The sequence below is a fragment of the Stegodyphus dumicola genome, chromosome 10 (genome assembly GCF_044657685.1).
Source record: "Stegodyphus dumicola isolate Sdum_Otavi_A_Nest chromosome 10, ASM4465768v1".
Classification (NCBI taxonomy): Eukaryota; Metazoa; Arthropoda; class Arachnida; order Araneae; family Eresidae; genus Stegodyphus; species Stegodyphus dumicola.
This window is the reverse complement of record NC_140777.1, coordinates 169,226,583-169,254,561: the sequence shown is the minus strand read 5'-3', so window position 1 is coordinate 169,254,561 and position 27,979 is coordinate 169,226,583. Positions and strand designations below refer to the sequence as shown.

Here is a 27,979-nt window from a genome sequence, read left to right as displayed (position 1 = left end):
TTACTCTCAAATAGTCTTGAATTAAATATATGTGGAAGAATCATTGTAATGAATTTATATTACTATATCTACAAAGATTTTTATTTTTCTTAATTATTTCTGCAAATACAGTTACAAAAGAGTTTATAAGCTATACAAAAAATAAATTAAATGTTTTAGAAATGGCTTGTTTAAAAAAATAAATAAAATCTATTTCTTAGCCGTCACACTATCTGAGAATTTGCATACCAAAAAACTCATAATAAAGAAAAAATTTCATGATTACAATATCAAAGTGTCCATGCCTTTTTATATCTGGAACTCTTTTCCTCATGAAATACTACTATAATATTTGGGAAGCATAGCAAGAATCTTATATATGAACCTGCTTATAGGTATTAAAAGACACAAGATTGTTGAACATATGTACACACTTGGAGAGTTGGAAGATTTAAAAAAAAAAAAAAAAAAAAAAAAAAAAAAGAAGACACTAAATTTTGATCTACAAAAAACACTTTTAGAATGATATATCAGAGTGAACTGATTGTCATATTTTTTTTTTTAAATATCACACAAATGCATATAGGAAAAGAAAATATGAGACCGTGCAGATTACATATACATTTTTTGAATGTGCCAGGATAGATTATAAATGGTGTTATGTAGTTTTTTTTATAGCTCTCAGAAATATAATTCCATGTAACATGATGCAATAATCTTTTTGATACAAAAATGAAACTTAAAAACATACAATTGTGTTTCCATTAATACAGTAAGAACAGTAAAACTGTTCTGTTGTCTTGTTGACATATTTGCACAAAATGATTTTACATTCATGCTGTTAATATTAAAACATTCACCACAATTTCAATTACATGATATATAAATATAATACATATATAAAATACGCATAAATAAATAATAAATTCTAAAGGTACAAGTCAATTTGTGCACTTCCTTTAAGTTTAATACTACATGGGACATAGCTAGGTAAATTGATGCGCTCTGTTAAAACAACTTTAAGCCTTTGACGCGCGGTGGTTGCGCCTTGAAACCACCAATTTTTCGAATTTTTTTCTCCTCTTCTTTCCGAAATTTTTGAGTGAAAATCAATTCATTATTGATCTATTACCTCTAAATAACAGAAAATGACTATAGAATAATATATATTTAAAGTCTTAGTACTTCAAATCGGATGCCTTTTAAAATTCGTTTTCAATGAGACAAAATAACTTCCTTTTATTAATATAAACAACTTTAAATTCCAAAAGTTATTCATCGCACATCATGATTTCTATCATAAACAATAAAAAATAGCAATAATTAAACTCCATATATATATATAAAAAAAAAAAACCCTCTATATGTATGGCATATAGAGCCTCTAGAGCATTGTGTAGAGGCTCGGTGGTCACGCCTTGAAACCACTGCTCTTCACAATGGCGTTTGCTTGCTTCTCAAATAGGAATGTTTATTTTTACCCGGATATAGATAAGGAGTTTTGAAACCACAGAGTTATTTTATTACTGAACAATACATGCACTTGCCCAGTAAAAGGTCTTTCTTTTCCAGACACTTTTCTCTGACCTCAACACACTTGCTCCCCAAGCTAGTATTGTGATTTTATAAATTATTTCCTGTGGTTTAAATTTAATGTAAATATACTTTGCTATAATTAAAAATAGAAATTGCGTAAAGTTTTATTTAAATAAAAATATTTTCTGAATATTTTGGGATGAAATACGAATAACATAAGTATGAATGGGAAACGAATGATCCGTACCAAAGCCAAAAAGAGCAAGCCCCCACCCCATTAACATAAAAAACCCCAAATTTCATGCGCCAGATGAAAAGAAACTAAATAACACTGGACATATACAAGTGAAATTTAGATCCAGGCAGTGCACATTTTGTAGCACAAGGAAGAAACCTCATAGAAGAAGATACATGTGCGAGATGTGCAATGTGGGTCTATGCATGTACCAAAAAGACAAAACATGCTCTGAACAGTGTCACAAAAAAATGAATGACCAAATTATTTGCAAACAGCAATAATGGGAAGAAAATGTACTAAACATACCCTAAACAAAGAATTTATCTAAATTAAAAACAAAGTACATTTACACTAATTACATTATTATTATTAAAATGACTTATATTTAGAAAGAAATATAAATAAATGAAAATGACAGCAATTATATCATGGAGAAAGGAGTTCCATTCCTAAATTTTTCAAATGATGAAGGAAAAGCTTTTACAATGAACATAAATATTTCAGAATTTACAAAATAAGGAAATTCTGTCTAAAATAGAATTTGAAACTTACTGGTAAACACACTATAGGATTTGCGAAAACTATGTAATTTAAATTTATTAAAATATCATACACAAACTCATTACAGTTTTTCATGTATTATTTTAGTTACCATTACTATATAAAACTTATACAAAAATTTTTTCAATAAATTCCTTTTTTTCTGTTTATGTAGTAAAAAGACGATAGCATTCTTTACACGTATTATAAGAATCCATAAAAGAATCAAACTTCATTTTTCAAAAGCCTGTTAAAAATTAATCAATTATTAATTAAAAAATATATATTAACATTAAAAATTTTTATAATTTGCAAAAAAAAGCATCCAAATAAATACATTACCTTTTAAAGTTGAAATTCAGCAAAGTTTCATTTATAGGAACTTTTTTATCACAGCTTTTCCGGTTTTTTGAAAGTCCCAGTTGACGACATTTACTTTCCTTACCTTCAAAAATAAATAAATAAATAAAAATTAAAAAAAAAAAAAAAAATTACCTTTGGACACAATTTAAAATATTTCTATACAGTCAAAAGTCGTTAATCCGGACACCCATAATCCAGAATGATCTATAATCCGGACCTCAAAGCTACAAACTTTCTGCGCATGCGTCAACGCATAATGCATTCACGCATGCGCATAATACTTTTACCCATGCGCATATGCATAATACTTTTACGCATGCGCATTTAATGTATAACGGACGGCATAAGTTAAGCTAAAATTATCTAATTATCTATTTCAGTTAATGTTGCAGATTGCATTGTTCCTTAATCTTCGAATTGGATCCGGATTATTATTTTTTGCAGACTGTTGCAGCAATTTTATAAAAGTAAGCTTGAACTTTCGATTATGTCAAATAGAATTTACAATGCTGGAGCTGCTGAAGGATCTACAAAGCGAAAGTATATTTCGATGTCCATCAAACAAAAAGTGAAATTGCTGCAAAAAATGGATAAAGGCATATCCTTTGTTTCTCTAACCATTCCGAAATATGTTTATCAATTTCAAGCTGCTCTGCGGCGTGGCGCGCAATGAATTGGAAGTTGATCTGTCAGCACTATCCTTATCTTCAAGGCAGATGTTTTTATTTTATTTGGCTTATAATTCCTTTCTAAATGTAGTATTTCATCTCGATGTACTCCGTCTTTGATGTGATTTAAATCAAATTCCTCGTCAATTCGCTTCTGATAGTGAAGAAAGTGACACAGAGGTTATTGAAAACGAAAAAATTTCGATTGACAAATTAGTCGATATTCTCGACACAGCAATTACAGGACTTGAACAACGGAACTTTGTAACTGAACAAGAAATTATGTCTGTTTATAGAATTAAAGAGAAGGTATTATCACATAAAACGAAGCAACTTAAACAACTTACATTAAAAGAAATGTTTAATAAAGTAAACAAGTAAATATTAAGCTTTCTTTTTTTGTAAATTTTGATACCCTTTAGACTGTAATTGTTCTTTATTTCATAAATTACAGTTTCATATTTTTAATTTTATAATTTCTGCATGCCATCTTACCAGATTTAAACTGATGATCTATAATCCGGAATCGCCGAAGTCCCGACGAGTCCGAATTAAAGACTTTTGACTGTACTATTTTTGAGCAAATATTATTATTTCAATTTTTACATATCTTAATATGAGATTTAACCTTTTAAAGGGCACCGATATATAAAATATACCGGTTGTTTGCCAATTTTTTAACCTCCTAAAAATGCTAACTTTTCTACACTAAAAGCTGTAATCTTAAGTTTCTAGTGTTTCTTTTTGATTCTAAATGGCAGCACTACCCAATGAATGCTCAATATTTTGTAGTTATGAAATTAATATACCTTGTTTCAAGGCATCACATTTGAAGATTCATAAATTCTATTGGAGGGAAAGAAAAAATTCAAAATCTGCAAATATATGACGTATGCATGCTTAATCTTATATATTTACTTTATTTCAGTCAGAAGTGATAATTAACAGAAGATTATTTATACGATTTTAAAACCGGTATGTAATATATACCAGTGCCCATACAGAGGGTACCACGCTAAAAGATGGCAGCACCAGTCTTCTCCTTTTCTACTCTGTGAGATGACATAATTTCTTTATATTACAACAGTTTACAATGTAATAATTTTTTATAATTAATTTACAAGTTGTTTAGGATTCAGTATTATGTTCATTAGGGGATGTGGACTTTACTGACACTGTGCTAGGACTGAATACAAGTATATTAGTTTCTTTTTATTCTTTGTTTACTCCACTCGGGTTTCATTCGTCTCTGTTTAGCTAAAATTTAAATTTTCGCCCTTCACCCCTTCCCAGGAGAAAAACTCATTGATTTAAAATTTGCCATCTGGCGTCAAAATATTACACAATTATTGGGATTAAATGTGGCATATTATACACGTTGCTTCATGTTTTCTAAAATCCTAGAATGCAGCAAAAATGAAAGAGGTGATTAACAAATCATTTATCATGCAAAGGTCATGCCTTCTTCCTTTTATGTGATCTGATTTACATCTCCTTGTAACATTATACTAGTTCAGTTGCAGCATGATATGGTTTACGCATGCAGTGTTATATTTGCTAAATTTTTTTATAAAATAATAATATTGAATTTAAATCAAGTTCAAGAATTTAATTCAAAAGCTTTTTACCCATATTTTACATAAATATGTTCAGCTGGGTTACATCATCAAGTGCATAAAAACATAAATTTTATTTTTAAAATTTTAAATTTCTATTGAAATTTTAAAGGTTTTTGTCTTCACACTTACAAAATTATATTCAAGCACCCATCTCTACAGAGGCATATCAAAAGTACGCAAAATTAATTTTAGAAACAAAAATTAACAATTGGCACCTACCTGGAAAAAAAAAAAATGTCTTAGAGGGGCACCGGTATAAAATATATACTGGCTCCCAAAATTCAGGATTTCTCTCTCTAGATTTTTTTTAAGTCTCAATTTTGTGTTCTTTGGGACCGTAAGTTACAATTCATGCAAAATTTGACCACAATTTAAATTATTTTATATACCGCCCCTCAAAGGGTTAAAGAATAGTTTTGAGGACAACACTTGATGAAGAATCAAAACACAATTTATTCCCCAGTATTACACAGGAGAGTTTTAAAGACACGTTTACAGCTGTTGAAAACTACGATAAACATACTGAAACAATCAGGAAACAGCCTTCAGGCTATAATGGTGAAGACAATTTCACAGCAAAGCAATAAAGTACAGCTCCCGACTTAGTTCGGTCGTTCTTAAACTAATATCTGAACTCAACATACTCTCGCTACACTACTACTAGGTGTATATGCAGGGTATATATAGCTTTAACCTGCCTTCCAGAACATTCTTGGGAAAGTCGGTAAGAATTCGTTCTAGAATATTTTCACTCCATCTATGGCATATAGCCAAATATGGCAACCCCGCCTTTCTTTGCCACCTTCTGGTAACCATAACCCCTATTTGCAGCTTATTTGGAAGCTATCTTATCATAGCTGGGCATTTCGTAACAACATGAAAATGCAGTTTTCAAAAATCTATGTGCATTATATAATTTAAAAAAAATTCAAGACTATAAAGTTGATTTAAAAAATATCAGTCATTAGATTACTAATTAAACATCTTTTTTTTCCAAATATTTCCCTCTCGCTTTCTAAAACTGTTTCAGAAATTATAATTATTGATAAAATTTAATGATTAAAATGCATATAAAACTGGGAAAAAAGAAAAACATTTAATAATCAATAAGGGAATAAAATGTTTGATTTTTTTAAGTGTAACTAACATAAATAAATGAATATGAACCCTAAAGGAATCTGAAAAGATTAATTTTGAAGGAAAACATAAATTGATTTAAAATCACCGACAGCTAAACTACCTCTTACATTTTATTCACTTTTTCAGAATATTGAAGCAATTTATCTTAAAATTCTTACTGATTAAGGACTATACAGGACATCTATTTACATACTTGATAATCTTTTAGCCATTCTTTAACTTTTTTTTTTAATGCATCAAGCAAGTTGAAGCATAGAATCTGATACTAAGAATATTAAAACACAATATATTATAATTGCTTATTTGGAAGGAAGAATATTAATAGGTTAAGAATTGTTTCAGAAAATCCACAGAAAATGTTTTCTGCTGTTTAATGTAGAAATAAATATTAAGCATATTAATATAACATAACATTAATCCCTTACAAATAATTTCCTGAATGAAAGGATCCACCTTTTTCTTTTAATTGAGGAAATTTATCTGTATTCAAATTTTTAAATGAAATATGAATTAGAAATCATATATAAACTAATGCTGATATCACGTATTTTTAATAAAATCTAAAACTTCAGCTACTTTTAGTTCAATTTTGAACTATTCAAAACATGACTTCTCTAAGGTGTCAACCTAGGAGTATGCGAATGAGATATAGAAGAAAGATATAATACATAATTGAGTTTATCATACTCACAGCAATGAACAATGAAGGTTACAGAATGAATGATCAATCAAGATTATTTCTAGCAATACTTGTGAACAGCTGTATGGAATCTTATTTTATTCAAACTTAAACTGCCCGAATTATTGTGCCACTATTTGTCAAACTATATACTGTAGAGTCATTGTGAAAGGAGGTGAGAAACAGACTCATGAGTTCAATGTTAGTTTGCTTCATTATATCAATTAAATGGGAAACAAACAAAACTCACAGCAATAATTAAGGAATTAATGAAACTTAATAACAGGTCTTTAAATGAAATAGAACAGAGTTGGGGGTGGAATCTGGTTCTAGATGACAAACTATTAATGCCTTAAAGTTTCTAAATTACTTACTTCTCAATGAATTTTAACGAAATAAATCAACTGTGATGGATCTAAAAATTACTTCATTATTTCAGCCTTTAGCACACTCAGATTAAGAACCTGACTTCCCAATTTTTGTACCATTACATAATATTATCAGGTCATTTATAATTCACATAACCTGACAAGTTTCTCACTGAATCAAATAAAAGACCTTCATTTTCCATGGATATAATAGCCAGCTTTCTGTCAGCCATAAGACTTTTAATTTATCATACATAATATCATATTATTGCTTAGCAAATTATGCAATTTAAAAGCAGTGCAGATATTTCTTAATCTGAATTAAATTTCATTTTTAATAATATATTTATTTTATAAGGTCTTATCTCTTTCTTTACAGTGTACCTTCCTGGTATAACTGGAAGGTCCTGAGTTCAAATCTTGGCAAAAGCATTGCAGATTTATCATGTTTCCTGCTCCCCCAAAAATTTATATAGATTCTATAAGCAGACCTGAATTAAAATGTGATAAACAATAATACATAACCACCTTGATTTGTTGACTACATCTACTCCATCCCAGTCACCTTTTAAGTGAGTGAGAGTATGAAGAATTTTCCCCTTCCCTATTACATGCACATTTAGGTAGCAGTTGGAAGGTCTGGAGTTCAGATCCTAGTGTTTCACAATTATCATAATTTCTGGTCCAAAAATGTCTAAATGTCTCTTAAGATTGAAGTAATCTGTTTGAAAATACCCGTACTTAAATATTTTAAGCACTGTTGTAATTAATAAAAGATGTTTCTAAGGTTACACAAGATGGTACACATTTTTTTTTTTTTTTTCTTTCAGAGTGCGGGTAACATTTGGTAGCAAACCTAACATTCAATTAAACTAGTCTCATTACAATAGAGATACTTAAATATACTTGGGTATGCTACAGAAAATAAAGTTTTATAGAAACCTCAAGGAGTTACAGTGCAATAAAAAAGAAATTATATTATCATTTATTTATCACTCACATTACATGGCAAGGACTGCATTTATACAGGATGTGATATCTTTTAATAATTAATATGTAATGTTTAATTTCAAATTAAAAGTATAAATTGACATTACTTAATACACTAATTGATTTAAATGCAATAAACATATCAAACTAGTATAATTTACAATACATTCCTAGAGAATATATGAATAGCAAAATGATATAATTTATAATACATCTAATTAAAAATTTTATGAAGTTTTGAATCATTTTCATAATTAATAAAAAACACTTCCAATATTATATTAAGCACCTTGGTACAGAATAATTTGGTTTTTGTTTATTTTCCAGTATTTTTGTACATAGAAATCTAAAATTTGAAACTGAAATGGTTATAAACTGATTTATGATATCATTACAAATAATGAATTTTAAGTTCAATATTAATTCATAACTGGGAAAATTGACTATTGCGTGCCTAAAGTAGAAAGACTGCACCAAATGAAATAACATCAAATTAAGAGCATATGAACAAGATAAAATTATTTCAAGCATTTAAAAATGTAAGTGCAGAAATCACAGAACTTGTGGATGGAGAAAAACAAACGACAGAAGTTCCATGGTTTTACTGAACAAAGATATCCTCAACGCAGTAGCTCAAGAAGGGACAGTACAAAGTTTAAACAGTCAAATGAAAATTAAGGTGAAACAACAAAAATAACCACTAAGGAGCACTGGACTGTGTAGATAAGTTTGACAATGTGAAAGAATAAACTGAATAACTAGAATTGTATGCTTGTATTAAATGAATTTTTTAAAAGGGGAGAGAAATGATATAATAGACTTGCTGTTAAAGAAATATTTTTTTGGCACAGGATAAACTACAAGATTTAGATTATAAAATATAGAATGCAGCTAAATGGACAAAAAGAAAAAGCAATTTTGAAATCAAAAACTTTTATACTTACCCACAAATTTAAAAGTCTTTGGTTTTAGAACTTTATTAAAAACATTTTCTGATATCTTTGAATCTTGAATCTTGATTTTTTTCTTCTCATTTTCCAACCTCATTATTTCTTCTTCATTACCACTTAAAACAATATCGTCTAGTTTACTTCCAAAATATGGAGAAATATTTTTAATGGATAGTCTTTCACAAGAATTAAATGATTCTGATTCAAAACTTTCATTAAATGAATTTCCATCACTACCTAATGAACAACTGAGTAGATTTCTCTGATTTGACTCTTTTGTCCATTTAAAATCATGAATTGTTGTGTTAATAAATTTTTTCTTGTTAATTTTACTTTTGTTAGAAAGTTTAACATTCACTTTTTCATTTTTTTCAGAACAGTCTGTTATTAGTTTTGGAAGTTTTGCTAAAGATGAAACTGTACAGGTGGTTACACAACTTTCATTATCAACAACTTCTAACCAAGTTGTGTTATTTGATTCAGAGATAGGATTGACATCAACATCTACATTTACTCCACTTGAAGGTGAAGAACTTTTAAAATCAGCAATTTTCTTCTTCTTTGCAAACCTACAAATGATAATATGTTATGAACAGTAATTTCATTATTCACAAAATGAAACAAAATTTTATTCTACAAAGTACTTAAGAGAGTATGTAAAATATTTACAACAAAATTACAAATTATCCACTTCACATCTAAAAAGTTTAGATACAGCATCAAAGAACTTTATAATCCATTAATTAAAACATTTCAGTGTGTCTTCTTTTTTTTAATTTATCTGTTAAAAGGAAAAGATTAAATTTCAGAAAAGTTTTGCTCTTAGGGCACAAATAATTCAGAATTTATTACTTTCAATACAATGAGGACTTTTTAGCTCATTTTTCAATCTATGAGTTTCATTCATGATTAACAAAAGAATTATTTGCTGCCCATTTATTATACTGTTGAAACTGTAAAGTAAGGCTGGCCAGACAGGAAAGTGGTTAGTGACTCCAATTGCCGCATCGAAGGTCCTGGGTCTGAATCTCGGATAGGGCATGGATGTTTGTAAATGTATAGTGTCTTTGTGGCACTCTTACATGGCAAGCCGAAAGTCCTCTTGTGTGATGTGGCAGCAAGGAAAAAGGTTGGGAGCCCGTACCACCCCTGGGGTGATCTCCCTAAAATTGGGATGAAAGTACTACCTCCTCGAGGCTCTGGCAACCATTGTTCCATGAAATAGGAACATCGACAACAAACAAACTATAAAGAAGGACATTTATTTGATTCTGGTATTAAAAAGGGCTCTAATTATACACATACACATCAATATAATATTAATTTCAATATTTAATTATTAAGGCAGTTAACTATTAAGGACCAAAAATTTCAATGCGTATCAACACATATCTGTAAATCTACACACACACACACACACATATATATATATATAGATATAGATAGATAATAAAGAAAATATTAATTTTAAAAAGCTTTTTTTTCAAATATTAAATTACTGCAAATATTTAAATTACAGCAATTAAAATAGTTTATATATAAACGCAAGTTTGTTAAATAATCAGAAAATGAAAGTATAGTAGGCACTGCTTAAAGTCATTGCAAATGTCCACGACTGTTTTGATAACATTAATTAGTTTGCTAACATTAAACAATAAATTAATTTAATATAACTAAAAACATATAAATACTTAATTTCACAGCATTATAATTAAGTCATTAATAGTAGACTGTATGCAAATGTTATGCATTATGCTTGCAACTGTTAATATTCAGAATCTGTAGGAAATTAAATTCACTGAATTTATTAGCATCCTTTCCAGAAATTTTATAGCATGATAGGCTTGAAACTTTTTCAAAAAGTGACTGGCAAACATATTCTTCTATCGTTAATGCTAAACCTTTATTTTTTTCATCAATATTCATCCAAGCCTATTCCTCATTATTCATATTAGTCTGTGACTTTTTTCTTCTTATTCAATTTCTTTTATTTCATCATTTATAAAAAGATTCACATGTTTAAAGCAGTTCATTGTCTTTCCGAGACAAAGTTCCAAGATCTATTTAGCGAATGCAAGCCAAGAAGGTTAGTTTTCATTGAAAATTCATTGCATTAACATCCATATACTTTATGTTATAAACAGCCATGATATCATCGCTCTAATAATTCCTACATTACACACTTGAATTATGGTTATGGTATTTGCTGGCAAATTATACAATTTCAAAATGCTTAAGAAACACATTTATGCTATGCATTGTGTAGTTGTCAATAATAAAATATCATTCTTCAGTTCATTAACCCATTTCAAAAGCCATTCATAAAAAATTTCTTATGTCATCCATGTCTTTAAATTTTACTTATAGCCTCTAAATAAATTCTATATTCCTCCTTTACAGTCTTGAAGATATTTTCATGTTCTGATTTCTAAAAGTTTTTATTTTTTGCTTCTCATATTGATGCAGACGGTTGCATAACTCTTAATATTTTGTATCTTTTTGAACGTCCAGTTTTAAATAAAATACATTATTGGAGCAATACATGATGAGACCTGTTTCATCAGTAATGTTGTTTGGTTGTCGTTTGACAACCATGTTCTTGCAGCAGGTAAATCAGCACTTCTTTCCTCCACCATTAATGCATACGTAAACGTTTCATCTTTTCTTTCATCTGTTAAACAGCCATTTGTTGCTTAAAAATCTTCTTTCGCCATTTTATGGCTAATTCTTCAGCATTTTGCCACATTTTCTGGATCACTAATTGCCACATCTTTCCCACAAGCATTTGTAAACCAAATGTTCAATGCTTTTTCTACATTGTGATAGTTTCTGCTACACATCCATTTTATGTTTTCATTTTGATTTTGCTTTGATTTGCAAATAATATCTATGTATTTCTTTACAATCTTGCATTATGAAACATTAAACTTAGAGCAATATTTCATTGACTCATTTTTGGGAGTTGGTCATAGCTATATAACAAGTTGACTTTATCCCTTAGGCCCAGATCATTATGTCTTTTACTAGTCTTCATAATTTTAAAATTAAAAAAATAAATAAAAAAGTAAAAGTGACTAAAAAAAAACTAAACAGAATTAAAAAAAAAAAAAAGAAAAGAAAAGAAAAGAAAATGTAAAGCAGAACAAAGAAACTTTTGGGGCAAAGCAAATTTATCTAAAATTCAATTTTGTTAAACTGGTTAGTCCAGTCAGTCTTCATAACAACATTAAAAAAATGGTTCGAGTTTTCTTACCTGTGGATAATATTTTCTTTATTATCTTTTACATCAGAGACAGTGAGATTATTGAGTAATTTGATATCTGTGTGGCTTTCTTTTTCAGTAGTTTCATTTAATGCTGGAGTTGAAGTACAACATTCAAGCTCATTAGAAACTTGAAGAATTTTATCCTTCTCCTGATCACTAAGTTCAGATTCTGCTCGACTTTCCCCATAAGTTTGCTCATCTGAAGTAACGAAAAACCTGGATGTAGAAAATTACAAAGTTTATATGGTAAGTATAAAAAAAGTTTACTTAAATGAAACAGCATTTCTAATTAAATATTTTCTCATAAGACAAAGAATATAAATCTCATGAACATAGTACACAGTATTGTTTGCACAATTTTTAACAATTTAATTTAAGCCAGTAACTGAAATAAAAGAAGTATTAAAATATTGCAATACATTTCACAGTAAAAGATAAATTACCATGTGCTGTAGATAAAATTTTTTAATGTTCAAAATGACTCAGCAATTTAGATAGATTTTGGATAGAAAGCTAAAACTTGCACTTTCTGAAGGAAAGTATATTTAATTTTCAATAAAAATAATGTAAAAATTTTGAAATTAAGATATACCAGGGGATCCAAGGAAACAACAAAAAAACCTTCTATTATGGGACTGCCGTGCACCCTTGTGTTTCTTACAAATTGGGACCAATATTTCTATACCAAGTTTTAATAGATGATAAATAAAAGCTGGTGAGGCCATCTAGAAATCTCACAAATAAGCAGATAACAGTAACATTTGTCCTCTCCCTGGTCTATGCTCAATTAAATATCTGGCCATAATAGGTGACCTTTTTTGATAAGAGCAAACCTTTGTTGCTAGAATGACTAAAACAGATAATATGATTAATGCATTAATGGCAAAACTACCAAAAGCTTGGAAAATCTGCTGACATTGCCTTGCTTTCTCAAAAATGCCAGATTTACCTTGATGCTTCTCTTGCAGGATCCTTACTCATCCTAGAAGCAGTCCAGACCTCTTCTCTTGCAGTTATTTATTTATTTTCTGAGTCACTGAAAATAGCTTTGAAGTGATGTAGTTTTACCTCTGATCAAAAGATCTGTGCTGCAGGACAGAAAGGGTTGTAAATCTAGTCCACTAGCTTCTTCTTCTTCTTCTTTTTTTTTTTTTTTTTTTTTTCTCAGGATCTAGCAGATGTTACTTTAATGAAAATGACCATAGGTAGGCACCTGTGTTGGTCTGATTTCCAGCTGCTCGGTCAGAGCCTGAAAATCTATTGTGAGTTTACTCATATTTTATCACCTGACAATAGTCTATACTTCAGTAGAACAACCAACATGAGAAAAAATGACATCTCAGAAATATTATTCTAAAGAGCACGGAAGAGTTCAAAATGAAAATTTTTATTTGGCGATCCAGAATAGCCTTTCACAATGTTCCCTACAGAGAACAGGCTACGCATGTGCAATAGTTTGCAAAGCATGATAATTCCATACTCAGTTACAGTTACATGGGTCAGGGGAATGAAAGTGAATTATGGTACTTACTACTACAGTATAAATAATTAATCTATAGGTTATGTATTGTTATGCATTCATTATATGATTTGAATTTTGATTTGCAATACGTTTTAACAGTAAATTATTAAATGAATTTATCTGCTTCTTTTAACAGTAAATCGTTATTAAATAAATTTACCTGCTTCTTACTATCCTCTGTAATGGGCGGTTTGAAACATTGGTGAGAATGTTAGAGGATACATTTTCTTCTGCATTTAAAGGTGAAGAATCATCTACTTTTGTTTTTTTCATATTAACAGATGTAGGTTCTTCATCCGAGCTACTGTTAATAAAAGTTTTTTGCTGCACATCCCCACCGTACATAGCAAAAATATCATCATCCTCATTAATTACAGGGCTTTCATTATCTGTAGCTGAAATTCAGAAAAAAGAATATACATACAATAACTAACATAAATAACATCCTCAAATTAAAATTTATAATAGTGTTTAGTTTATGTTGACCACTACATCACAGGTACATGTAGAAGTGTGGGTGGATATCAGAATTTTACCATTAGACATACAGGCCCACTGCAATTTTGAGGGAGAAACCCTGGGGGGGGGGTGGAAGGCAGTCCACAGGTCTCCAACCCTTTTCTCTCTTTTCAAGAACTTCTAGAAAAGAATTTTGGCTCACCAAGTATTTTGAATGTCCCCTTTGCCACACAGATCGCTCAAAATCAAGACCATCAGTATAGCACTCGCCACTATACTGGCTGGATAAGTGATCAGTACACCACAATAGAACATAAGAGGAATTTTTTATTTATTTATTTTTTTAATTTTTAACACCTCCTTTCCAATGAAAGAGTGGGAGAAGGGGCCAATAACTGACAGTCAACCCAAGTTGCTGACAAATTATGCTCCACTACTTTTAGCTCGCTTTAGCCATTTTTGCAGATACTGCTATATAACTGTGGTAGATGAGAAAACACCTAAGATGGTTGCTCTGTAAGAAAGCAAAAGAACAGCTGCTTTAAAAAAATGTACATTGCATATGTATATTTGTAAGTACAACATCTGAGTAACAGTTGGTGCTTCATGTCCATTGCATTTGATGAATATTTTTTTTTTTATTATTATTTTGGGAATCTAAACAATTTATTTTATATCTTTTTCTTTTTAACGAGAATTAAAAGCATATTTTTTAGTATAAGCGAAAGTTTGCTTCTCTCCTCTAAGCATAGTGGTGTGGTATGAGAAAAATGTTATTTTTCTAAGGAATACTTTTTTTTTTCAATATATAATGCTAGATATCAAACTGAAAAGAGAGATTTAAAAAACTGCTTGGTGGAAGAAGATGTCTCATTTTTATGGCAACAATCAGAATAAAACCAAAGCTAGATGAAACTGGCTTTACAGTTCAAAAAAAGTTCAATACATGAGCCACATTCTTAAGAAATTTAGCAGCCCATTATGAAGTATCTCATTTATCAGCCTTTTCTTAGAGTTTCAGGATTACATTCTGACTTTAAGTGTTGCATATTATGTAGCAAAATATATAGGACAATTAATTATTTTAGTTCTGAAAAGCAGTGTTATTTTTCTAAGCTCTTTCAATTGTGTCATCAGAAATATGGAAATAATTATGCTAACATTAATAAATAAAATAATTTAGTGTTAAAATTATTCATTTTTTTTTCAAACTCATGATTTTCTGTAAATTAATTTTAGTGACTGAATTCTGTTATCTTGAAGAGTGAACAGTTTGCGGAAATATTTGTCTCTGAAACTACAAAAGCAAAATTCCTTTCTCATAAAAAAAAAAAAAAAAAAAAAAAAAAAAAAAAACCTATCTAAAATATTTTATTTCTGCAAAAATCTACAGTTCAAATGCTATAAATAAATACTGATTTGCACAGTTAGAAATTTGTGATACTAGGTAGTTATCTAGTTTTAATTATAACAGATTATATTAAAAAAGATGAATTTAAGAATAAGTACATAACTGATAGGCTGATATAAATTTGTCACGTGTAATGTTGAAAGCTGTGCCCTATAATATTAGAGTAATTTACTAATTCATTTTACAATTTTTAAATAATGCATTTTTCAACGATGAATTTATCTAAGATTTAAAAGTATATATGAAAATTACACACAAATTAGAAGTTACCATGAAAGTCAGAACATGCTGTTGATTAAAAGTTTACATACAGAAATATTGCATATTAAAATACATTTCAAAATAAAAATGGAACAAAAACTGACTTTTGATCTTTATTAAATTATTTGTAGATAACTTGTTTACCTTAAAGAACATGAAAATAATTCATATTTTGACTTGCAGATTTGTAAGAACTTGCAAATTACTTATATATTTTACATTTACTAAGAAATGATATGCAAATCCAATTTAACATAAAAATAAAAATCTGATTTTTCTTATTGTTAGAAAGTTATAAAAATATGAGCTACTTTAAGAACATCTACTAAAATAATTTTCATAGGAAATACTTATGAACCCTTACCTATTTGGTCGTGTTTTCTTTTACTTGGAGCTGCTTTTATTTTAGAAGAATTAAATTTGAAAGCCACATTCACAACTTTATTCTGAGGCAATTTAACATTCACGGAATTTTCTTTTGCTCCCCAAACAGCACTTTTCTCATCATTTGGATTTTGAGAATCAGCAAATTCTTTAAAAGTTTTGACATGTATGTTTCCCATAGCTAGCTGATAGGCTAAATCTTCAGGTAAATATCTAAAGTAGGTTTAGGAATGAATATATATTAAATGTAAAAGTAATATAAAAATATTCACTTAATCCCATTAATCTCAAACGAATGAAGGCCATAAAAATGTTGGCCTTCAGGTTAGTTAAAATATTCATATGTAAGAAATAATATAATCACATAACTGACAAATATAGAGAAGGAATATTTCTAAAATATCAAAACTTAGTATTACAATAAAAATATAAATAAATATATAATTTATTTATATGTCAAACTATAAACTCAATTTATTATTTCAAAACATATATTCAAAATAAATTATATTAATATATCATTAAAAATAACCCAAATTACCTTGGCAGCATCATAAAATGGACAGAACCATTATTGTAATCTAAAATCCAGTTCATTTAGTGCAATGTCTCAAATTTAATAAAAAAAAATTACCAAAGTAGCTTACACTAATTAAATTTAATTTAAATTCACTTCTCCTGTTTTGAGTATGGGATTTTATAGTTTTAAATAAGCAATTTCCTCCGTAAATTATATATTTACAGTCAGTCTAAAGATCTTTGGTGGAAATGTTCAAAATAATGTGAAAACGTGGAGCCCAGCTAAAAGATACTGAAATTCACAATTAACATACTTAGCAGTACTAAACAGAAATACTGCAATAAATCAAAGCATACAAATAAATGTGGCAAAGTAACCAATTTAAAATCTAGCGCCACCCCTTCCAGATAAGGATTACTATTCACTTGTCTTAATATACCAGCTTTCCTTTTTAAAGCTAAAGCTATTCAGTAATATAATATCTTTGTGGATGAACAATGACACATGTAAATGTGCACAGAGGTCTACAGCAGAAAAAGAATACAGACCAAGTCTCTCAAGTTATGCAGTTTGTATAAGTTCCAGGGCTAAAATATTCAGATATGTGATGTAGAAAGGAAAGGGTGGATGAATTAAAAAGCGACTTTTGTAATTTCTCTTGATGAACAATATAAAAGCCAATTCACATTAAAAAAAAAAAGTAGGCCATATTCTCCCATAGTGGGATTTTTAAATGAAACTGGAAAGTATTTCTTTGTTCTTGTTCCCATTCTTTTCAGGCAAATTTTAATGCCTGCAATAGAGGAGAGTGTCATAATGGAACTATTATATTACTGTTAGTGACTATAAATCTTCTTACTTGGAAGCTGCAAGATAACAAACATTTCATCGTAAATCAGTTATTAACCAAAACTTAAATAAAAAAAAATTAAAATAAATAAATAAATAAAATGTTTTCTTGGGAAAAAATCTTTTTTAGCATTGAGACAATGGCAGGAGGAAAGAAATAAGGCCAAATATGCCAATATGGCTTTACTGAAAAAGTCCCAGGATATACAATATTAGACATCAGAGCATTATCTTATCCTTTTTTTTTAAACACTAGATTCTGAGAAAAGAGTACAAAGGCACGTTAATTAGATTCCAACAAAATGGCTTTTCCCAGCCAGAAAGAAAAGTATGTACGAAAGACTATTCAGTTGAGCTTCATAAAATATAACTGTGGTAATGTAGTATTATTATTAATCAAAAGAACTAACTGTTCAGAGGATTTGAAAATTTACACATCATTTAAAAATTATGCAAATTATATTCTATGCTTTTATATGTTTTACTTATTTAATAATATTTACCATTTAATAGACAGTTAATCTAACACAGCTTGAAATAAAATGGAAAAGAAAAAGGCATGTTAATTCATTGGCTTCAACAATAATATAAAATATAAGAACATAAATATTTCCAATATCATATTCACTTTTAAAATGTATTTATTTAGAAAATTTATTAGTAAGTATGACTAATGATCCTCTAAAAAAAGTATAATTGGGAATTTTTATAATTGCAATAAGATGTAAATATTTTCTATTTGTTGGAATCTGGTATCAATTGCAATTACAAAAAAATTGAAAACGATTTCTAAAAGGGTGAAAATACATATATTTACCTGCAGAAACTTACTTGTTTCTGCAAGTAAATATATAAATTTACTTGTGAAAATATATATTACAGAAATTGATAAATAAAAATAACATGACATTTTTTTAGGTAACCATTCAGAAAATGTTCAAAATTATAATATTAGTTGATTAGATATAATGCATTAACCAGCCCTAAGAATTATAGCAAGGATACTTTCCAGCATATTCCATGTCATTTGGATCTACACCTTCAGGATATGGATTTAGAGGAACTAATGATTTCTTTTGAGGACAAAATACCAACTGATACAAAAATGTGTTGTTTGCTTTCAGAAATGATTCTTTATATTCATCAGGTACAACTAACTTTGGCATCTTTAAATAGCTAGGTAGTTTGGATAATACCTGAAAAAAAGAAGGGAGAGATTAAAGGACTCAATAATAACGAATAGATTTATTATTTAACAGGGAGGGGGGAAAAGCTTTATTATTGTAAACTAAAAGTTTGAGAATCATAACAGGTATACATTTTTTTTTTTTTGGCTTACAAGACACACTTCTTGCGCAAGTTTAAACTAGGTTTTAATTCACATAAATATATTGCTCAAAAAAGAAAGTGCATCTTAAAATACATCCCAGCTCTCCTCTCCAATTTCCTCACGGTAACAAACAATTTAATTTTATGTAGAAACTGCTTACTAGTATCACTGTCCACATTTCTTTTTAAAAATAGTCATATACACATTTTCCTGCATTTTTTGAACAAGATGTCATAATTATTTTATTTCAATAGAGGCTATTCAAAGACAGTTTAAAAGTGCAAAAATGAAGATTTTTTTTTTCATTTATTCTCCTCCCTTTTTATATAAAATGTTGCTGTTATAAACTCAGACAGAAACAAAAGGTATACAAAGGAATATGAAAATAAAGCTGTAGGTCAACATCTGGACATTAGTAAAATAATTCTTGATGCTTTTTGTGGATATTTCTTTAAAATGGTCAGACATAAAACCATGACTGTTCAGTAGTAACCCTCAAGTGCCGTTGTGTGCAGAACGCTTCACATGGCAATCATAAGCCTATCAGACATAAAACCATGAGAGAATATGGTGATTTAGTTGTGATCCTCAGTACAAAGACTAGCCAACAACAGCATTAGATATTTCAATCAATATACCATTTACTGATTCCAGAAGGGAGGGATATGAATTTTGACTTCTGAATGACAGCCTTCCAAACACACACTCTGGGAAAACAAAGAAATTATCAGCATTCAGATTGGTAGAATAGGTATCTATAGTTTGGAAATTAATCTGAGAAAGAATACTTCAGCATTCATTTAAAAAACAAACTACATTACCATTTATTAGGATGGTCAGAAGGCAATATATCATGTGGTAGAAGGCTCATAAAACTCCAAGTCTAAATGTGAAGTTGACTCCAGGTCTAAATGTGAAGTTGATAAAAACAACTTAGAAGAATCAAATTTTCATATTTATTCAGAAGGAAGTGTTTATAAACATCCAAATTTTAATTTTCCAGACAATCTAAAAAAATGACACATGTTTGTTGTGGATGTAAAAATGATTGTAGACAAACCAGAAAAACATAACACAAAACTGTCTACGGAAAATATAATAAAGAAAAATATATGAAGTAACATATGTGATAGCAGATGTCATTAGTATCTGGCAATCATTTTTATCTACAATATTGTACAAAATATATAAAAAAAAATCTGTTAACAGAAACTTTGCTCAACCTAAAAAAATATGTCACATATACAGGCATTAGTCTCCTGTTTCACACTGATTCTTCTTAAAAACAAGAGATTTGTAAAAAAAAAAAAAAAAAAAACACATGCGCTGTGATATGAGGAAGATACACAGAAAGAGAAAAACTTTGAATACGGATTTAATGTGCATAACTAAATAAACATATTTTTAATATTTAACCGCTTGAAAACATATTAAACTGTCAAAAGATTTTTTCTGTTAATTATAATATGGCTGACTCCTCTTTCCTGTGTTTTTTAACTGCTTTCACATTAACTGTCAGCATTACCGCAATATTACTGCAGTTAATCAGAAGTCATTTGCATAACTATTAATGGATACCACTTTTTCAAACTGAATCTTATTATAAAATATTTGTTTTGAATACTTTTGTTTAATTTTACTAATTTGATTGAGAGAATTTTTTTTTCCTTGATGATCAAAGAAATATGACATATAGATTAATATACAATTTGTTTTCCAGTAATATTTTTCAAATTAAAAGTGAACAAAAATATACCTAGGCACTTCTTGGTAGCACTCTATGTAGCTTCTCATTTTAGAAGAATAGCTTAAACTGTTAAGAAAAATGCATTTTCTCTCTTCATATATCTTTTTATTTTAAAGTAAAGCTAATCAGAGCAGCAAAGAGATTAGTTATTGTCTTCATGCTATTATGTGTTATCTTTAATGAGTCAATTCAGAAAATTTCTATCTTATTTCAGCTGCTTCTTAAGGTTACAAGTGATTTTGTTCAAATGTGAAACATTTAGAGCAATAACAACTAAATATAAATGGGTAAATTAAAATCAAAAGCAGATTCAAGAAAAATAATACATGGTTTCAAACAAAACACAGGGTTGTCCATTTCCTTGTGGCAACAAAACAAAAGAAGTACCATTCTTCTTCGATGTATTAGAAATGGTTTAAACTCAGCTTAAAGAACACATGTTTTAACAACTGAAAATCCACAAGAGGAAACATCCTACATAAGATGTAGAGACACAAAGACCATTCCCATCAGTACCTGGAAACTGGAAATATAATCTACATTAGCAATGAATCATATTTCACTATCAAGCAAAGTGACTGACAAATCTGAGACAAATAACCAAACTTGTTATGACAGATGAGAATTTAGTAGAACATGTCACAGCACATTTTTTTATGGCTTTTAACAGCTTAGATACAATTACTGGGCATTTCAACACTCAGAATTATGCAGATGCATTAAACAGTTCCACACTATCATTTTCAGGGTAACAATATCTTGCAGTCTTGGGTTTAACTTATCTAGTCTAGGGTTAATATAATCCTTATATTTATAAAGATAAAACATTAATCTTCATATTCTTAAACTGTAATCATTGCAATAATAGTTTTGATAAGATGTTTTGAAGAACATGCTTATTCTTCACAATGTTTCAAAATCTTACTTAGAGTATCTGAGGAGAATCTGGGAGGGGAAGACAAAATATTTCTTAAAATGGATTTTGAAATATATTGAAGTACGTATGTTTATTGAAATGCTAATTTACTTGTTCCGCTTCCTCAGTTAAGAGTCTTTCTACTGAATCTGGTGGATAAATAATTTTTTTAACTAAAATAAAAACACAACACATAGCTGCAACTTTGAAATATGGAAAATAAGTTTTTGTAAGGTTTTCACTACAGCAATGTTATTTTAAAAGAACTTAAAATTAATGTCAATTAACTTTATAATAAATCATTCAGACTACTGAATTATTCATAATGCAATTCAATTATAAATTATGTTAACATTTAATTAGATATTCTAAATTTGATGCCCTCTACCCAATTTTATTTTGTAGTTTTCTTACACTTTTGTACTGGGAAAATCCTTAATAAGGAAGAAAAGACTTATTTACCAAAATACTTTAAAGTACGATGAAAATAAAACTAATAATTAATACCTTGATGTAGTATACATACTATTAGTAATGTACCCTTTATTAAAAAAATTAAATACAAATATTAATTTATTAAACTGGTTGAATCTTCATAAATATTCTACAAACGCCTACGGTAAATTAATTCAATTATGATCAAATAAAATTGAATCAGAAAAATCACGCTAAAAATTATTAGATGTGGGAGAATGGAATTTAAGTTTCATAATTCAATAAATTTATTTATTATCAGGAAATATTTTTCCTAGTAATGGCTAAAAATAAAAAAAAAAAAAATAAAAAAAAACTGGGAGATTAAAGAGACATGGTAAAAAACAGTGAGTATCTCAATGAAACAAGGAGGGTGTGGCAGCTATGGCAGTATGAAAGCAAACAGAAAGTTCATAGTGAATTCAATAAAGTATGTAAAAAGAAGACATGAAGACACTGAAAACTGAAGCATAAAAAAAAACTTACTACTGATAAATCTGTATTATTTGTTAGCATAAAAAATTTACAAGCTTTTGCCAGCCCTATGCCAGGCAATGAAGGCAAATAATCACAGCCAGACAAAATACACATATAGCGAAATTTCTCAAAGCTGAATTTTATAGCATTAACTCCAAATGATTTGGGGAGATTCTCCTTTTCGTACAGCAGACCACCTCCAGCACTATCCATCTTGAAAAGAATCTACAAAAAAATAAATAAATAAATAAATAAAATAAAAATAAAAATAAAAAATAAAAATCATAATATAGTAAACACTTTTTTGAAATAAACAAGACAACCAGAAAAACAATTTGAAACATAAACAAGCAGATTTTATTTCATAGTTATTGACAAGGGCTTTCTGCAATATGCGATACATTCAACATGTACATGTACAGACAAAAATTTACTTTCAAAACCTTCTGTAAAAGTACTACTTGAAAATATTTTTATATTACAGATTCAGGTTATTAAATTGATGTTTAGGTACTTACTTAATAATTATACATTTTGAACAAATATTTTCATAAACTATTATTGGAGTTCTCAGTTACAACTAGTTTTAAGCTAAGTCACACTTGCAGACAAAAATTAGATCATCAACATTATTTTCAATGAATAAAGATGCACATGTGCATTTTTCAGATTTATGAATTAAATTTCAAGCAATATTTTTCATAAAACTTATTAAATAATGATAAATAAAAAAATCTTGATATTGATTCATATCAGTATTGCAAAGTTTATGAGAAATTATATATTTTACAGATGTGAACTTTGTGATTATATATAATCATAAAGTTGTGAATTCCATGCCATCACTGAGGTCAGTCAATTTTTTGACAAATTCATTAATTATATATAATCATGTTTACTGAGAAATGGCATTATTATTAGCATACACAAATTTAATATTTATCACACATATAAATATTCTGCAAATAAAATTTATATATGAAGTCAGCTCAACTAAACATCAAACTCCAAATTTGAAAGATGGAGGAAATGGTTTTAGATAGTTTGGATGTTTTTGACAATCAGCTATAAAGACATTTTTCCCGTTATGAATATAAAAAGACATTGAGGTTATCCTATCTATATGAAGCATTTAAAACCACCAGCATAAATACAGTCCTTTAACTATGAATCCTCTCAAAGCTATGGACAATTAAATACTTCAGAAAATTTAAATTAATTTATTAGCCCTCCTACACTGTACTTAAATAATTATACTTACTCTGGTGCAGCCAAAGAGAACTAAATCAGAATCTTCTGTGATTATCAACTGTGCAATTTCAGCTTTGTCTAAATATGCTAATTGAGCATCAGCTTCATAAGGAGCAACAATGCAGTCAATTCCTTTCTTCTTACATGCCTGTAAAAAGAAAGACATTAGTGAGGGTTTTATCAAAACACTGCTCTCATGTATATTTTATGCAAGTTTATTCCCCAGGAAAACATAAACAGACATTTTGTATATATCCTTTGAAACAGTAATGGAATTTAACTAATTTAATATAAATATTAAAAGAAATATATAAATAAGTACTTTAACAGAATTTTAATTAGTAAAAAAAAAAAAAAAAAAAAAAAAAAAAAGGCGCTTATGAAACTCTGCTTGTAAGTTCTTTAATGGAATAGTTCATTTACAAACTGTTTAAAATATTTCTGGAAATTATGTGACCAATGCTGCACCCTTAATACTCGTACGGCATTCCTCATTCAGAAAAAGAGAACATATAAATGTAAGATTTAAAATTAGGCACAAAAGAAACCTTAGTTTGGCAAAAATGTTTTCAGTTCCCCGCCCTGCACATTTGTGCAGAATTCGCCCTACTGAAGAAGGAGAGACTTGTATCAGATCATGCTTCAAAATCAATAGAATTATTCAAAATCTAAGTCAAACTTGGGGTTTTTTTTGGGGGGGGGCTTGATTTGATTAAAATCCAAAACGAGCTATTTGGTGACATAATCCCTCACATGGCAACATTTTTCTCTAATTTGGCAATTTTTATAGTGTATTTTGATGTCATTTAGCAACTTTATCTGTTAAAAACTACTTGATACGATTAACCGAATTTTAGATCACAATAAGCAATGTATTTTCCATGTTTTGGTATACAAATGGGCAAGACTTCAGCCATTAACAATATCTGAATGATAGCATTAACCCTGATTACATTAAGCAGTATATACTCTACTCAACTGTAGCAATAAGTATTTTAAATTAATTTGTATTACAAGTTTCTGTCTTAGATTTTATAGAAATTGTAAGCATATAAACACAGAAAGTACATCTATTAGAAATGGGAAAAATCAAGCTGAAGAAAAACTATTAAAGCTGGTGCAAGAAGTATTTTATAAATGGTCTTAAAAAATCAGGTATGGTTCCAAAGGATATTATATAAAAAATCTTAACCCTTTCAATGATAACACTGGATTACTTACAACAGAAGACAGATTAAAAAATAGTAATCTATCTCACGAGAAAAATTGTCCCCTTATTGCGTTTTCTAAACATAAACTAATACAGTTAATAACACATCGTTCAATAAGTCCCGGGACTAACCAACAAATGGCATAGTAATATCAGCCTGACTTTGCTGTTCGAAAGAACTAACCTTCAAATGACACATGTCCGATTTTCATGGCATTCGGACCGGAAACAGCGAAGCTACTGTGGTGAAAGTGACACTACTTGTGCATTTGTGGACAAAATGCGGAAAAACAAATTTCGAGTGTTGATCAAACATTGCTATTTAATGGGCAAAAATACTGTCCAAGCTCAGCAATGGCTTGAAAAATGTTATTCAGACTCTGCTCCATCGAAAACACCCATTTGTCGTTGGTATGTTGATTTCAAGTGCGGTTGCACGAATACAAACAATGTGGCACGCTCGGGTAGGCCAAATGAAGCAGTCACTCCGGAAAATGTGAAACAAGTGTTGAAAATCATGATGAATGACTGCAAAGTGAAAGTTTGTGAGATTGCCGAGACGGTAAACATATCAACTGGAAGTACGTGTGCGATTTTACATGAAAAGTCAGGCATGAAAAAAGTGTTTTCCAAATGGGCGCAGCATGTGCTCACAGTGGAACAAAAGCAACAAAGAGTCAACGATTCACAAAGCTGTTTGTCACTGTTTATTCGCAATAAACAGGATTTCTTGCTTCGGTATGTGACAATGGACGAAATGTGGATCCATTATTTCACTCTGGAGTCAAAGCGGCAGTCAGCTGAGTGGCATGCAGTCGGTGAAAGCTCTCCGAAGCGTCCAAAAACACAACAGTCAGCTGGCAAAGTCATGACATCAGTATTTTGGGATGTGCAAGGTATAATTTACATTGACCACCTTTAAAAGGGAAAATCTATCAATAGTGCCTATTACAGTGAGTTATTGGTGCATCTGAAGGACAAAATCGCAAAAAAATGACTACACGTGAAGAAGAAAAAATCACCTTCCATCAAGGCTATGCTCTGTGCCACAAGTCAATGCAAACACTGGTTACATTGAACAAGCTGGGCTTCACTCTGCTTCCCCACCTACCATACTCCCCAGATCTAGCTCCTAGCGACTACTGGCTGTTTTCTGATCTGAAAAAGATGCTCCAGGGAAAAAGATTTCGCTCGAATGGGGAAATCATCGCTGCCACTGAAGCTTATTTCGTGGACAAAGACAAATCGTTTTACAAGCATGGTATAGAAAAGTTAGAAAAGCATTGGAATGATTGCATAGCTCTTGATGGTGATTATGTTGATGAATAAATGTAAATTTTGTGAATAACACATCGTTCAATAAGTCCCGGGATGTTGTTTTCTTAGTTAGTCCTGGGACTTATTGAACGATGTGTTAGTTAATTATTATCATCATGCAGATCCTAAATGCTTATTACAAGACAAAAATTTTGGATTGTAAATGGCAGAAACCTTTGTAGGAAAATAGTACATAATTGTTTAGCATGTTTCAAGGTGAACCAGTAATGTTAAATCAAATTATGGATAATTTACTCAAGGAATGAGACACTAAAAATTTCCCTTTTAATGTTTTAATGTAACTAAAATGAACTTCTGTAGTTCTTTTTCTGTCAAATATAGAAATCAGCAATTGGGTGTTTTTAGAAAATTTGTATGTGTATATTTGTTTTGCAGCTAAAGCCATTCATATAGTGTTACTAATTTAATAACGTCTTCCTTTATTAAAACATTAAAAAGATTTATCTCAAGATGAAGTAAACCTCCCCAACAGCACTGCATGTTGCTGAAACATTGCAAACGTGTCGCATTGTGATGACCTCAATGTCGCAGTAACGTTCTAGGAATGGCTTAATGTCCGCTTTTTGCGACGTCACATTGCGATGTTGATGTGAAGTCAGATTGGGACTTTGATGTGAAGTCACATTGTGACACTGCTGTGAAGTCACGCTGCGACTTTGTTGTGAAGTTACACTGCGATTTTGTTGCAAAGTTACACTGCGACTTTGTTGTGAAGTTACACTGTAATATGGTTGTGAAGTCACACTGTGACATTCATGTAAAAACTCATTTCGACTTAATATAAAGCCATAAAGTGCCATGAATATAATGTCACTAAAGATGTAAATGGATGTCACGCAACACTGGATTACTTTCTAAATGATTACAGTGATGAACTCCTATTTTAGAGAACAGGTAACTATAGCAATGTTTTAATGATCCAGTAAGGTATTATATTTTTCAAGGTATTAAAAGTAACATTCGAAATTTTTAAATAAAATATCCAATAAAATCGTTTGAAATTTCCTCATCTTACTGAGGTTGTATCTCACCCTCTTAAGGTTATATAACTGTAATCCATTTATGTTTATTACATATCTATGTAAACTACAGTGTACAGAAAATGCAGAACGTTACAATATATATGATGCAAAAATGATCTATGGTCATTTTCTAATCGTATTAAATTGCTAATACTTTTGAGTATAAGCTGTCCAGAAGCTATATAATTTTGCTTTCATTCTTTAGAATTTAATATTTAAAGACAGTTCATAATTTTCCAAAATTTCTAAATTGTATTAAAAAATCCGAGTTCTTATAACTTATTAAAAATTTAATTTTATTTCTTAATTTAACACCTTCTTCCCCCCCTTTCAAAATAGAAATATTTCAAAAAATATTCTTTGGTTTGCAATGTTTATAATAACTATATTTCTTAATACCTTTTTGTCCCCCTCATTCTAAACAGAAATACTGTAAAAAAAATTCAAATTGGCTTAGAATATTTTTTTAACAG

The 27,979-nt window shown here is 29.4% G+C and overlaps 1 protein-coding gene across 1 annotated transcript in view; it reads right to left on the bottom strand.

The window, feature by feature from the left end:
- Positions 1 to 53: 53 nt before the first annotated feature.
- Positions 54 to 27,979, bottom strand: part of tos (Exonuclease tos) — a 43,874-nt gene continuing 15,948 nt past the window's right edge. The window contains exons 4-12 of the mRNA XM_085825857.1: positions 23,947 to 24,084; positions 22,695 to 22,910; positions 18,747 to 18,937; positions 16,353 to 16,585; positions 14,018 to 14,252; positions 12,324 to 12,551; positions 9,065 to 9,639; positions 2,636 to 2,738; positions 54 to 2,540 (exon numbers count right to left, since the gene is read on the bottom strand). Of these exons, the coding sequence (XP_085681983.1) occupies positions 2,519 to 2,540; positions 2,636 to 2,738; positions 9,065 to 9,639; positions 12,324 to 12,551; positions 14,018 to 14,252; positions 16,353 to 16,585; positions 18,747 to 18,937; positions 22,695 to 22,910; positions 23,947 to 24,084 (1,941 nt within the window). The 3' untranslated portion in view covers positions 54 to 2,518. The remainder of the gene's footprint in view (positions 2,541 to 2,635; positions 2,739 to 9,064; positions 9,640 to 12,323; positions 12,552 to 14,017; positions 14,253 to 16,352; positions 16,586 to 18,746; positions 18,938 to 22,694; positions 22,911 to 23,946; positions 24,085 to 27,979) is intronic.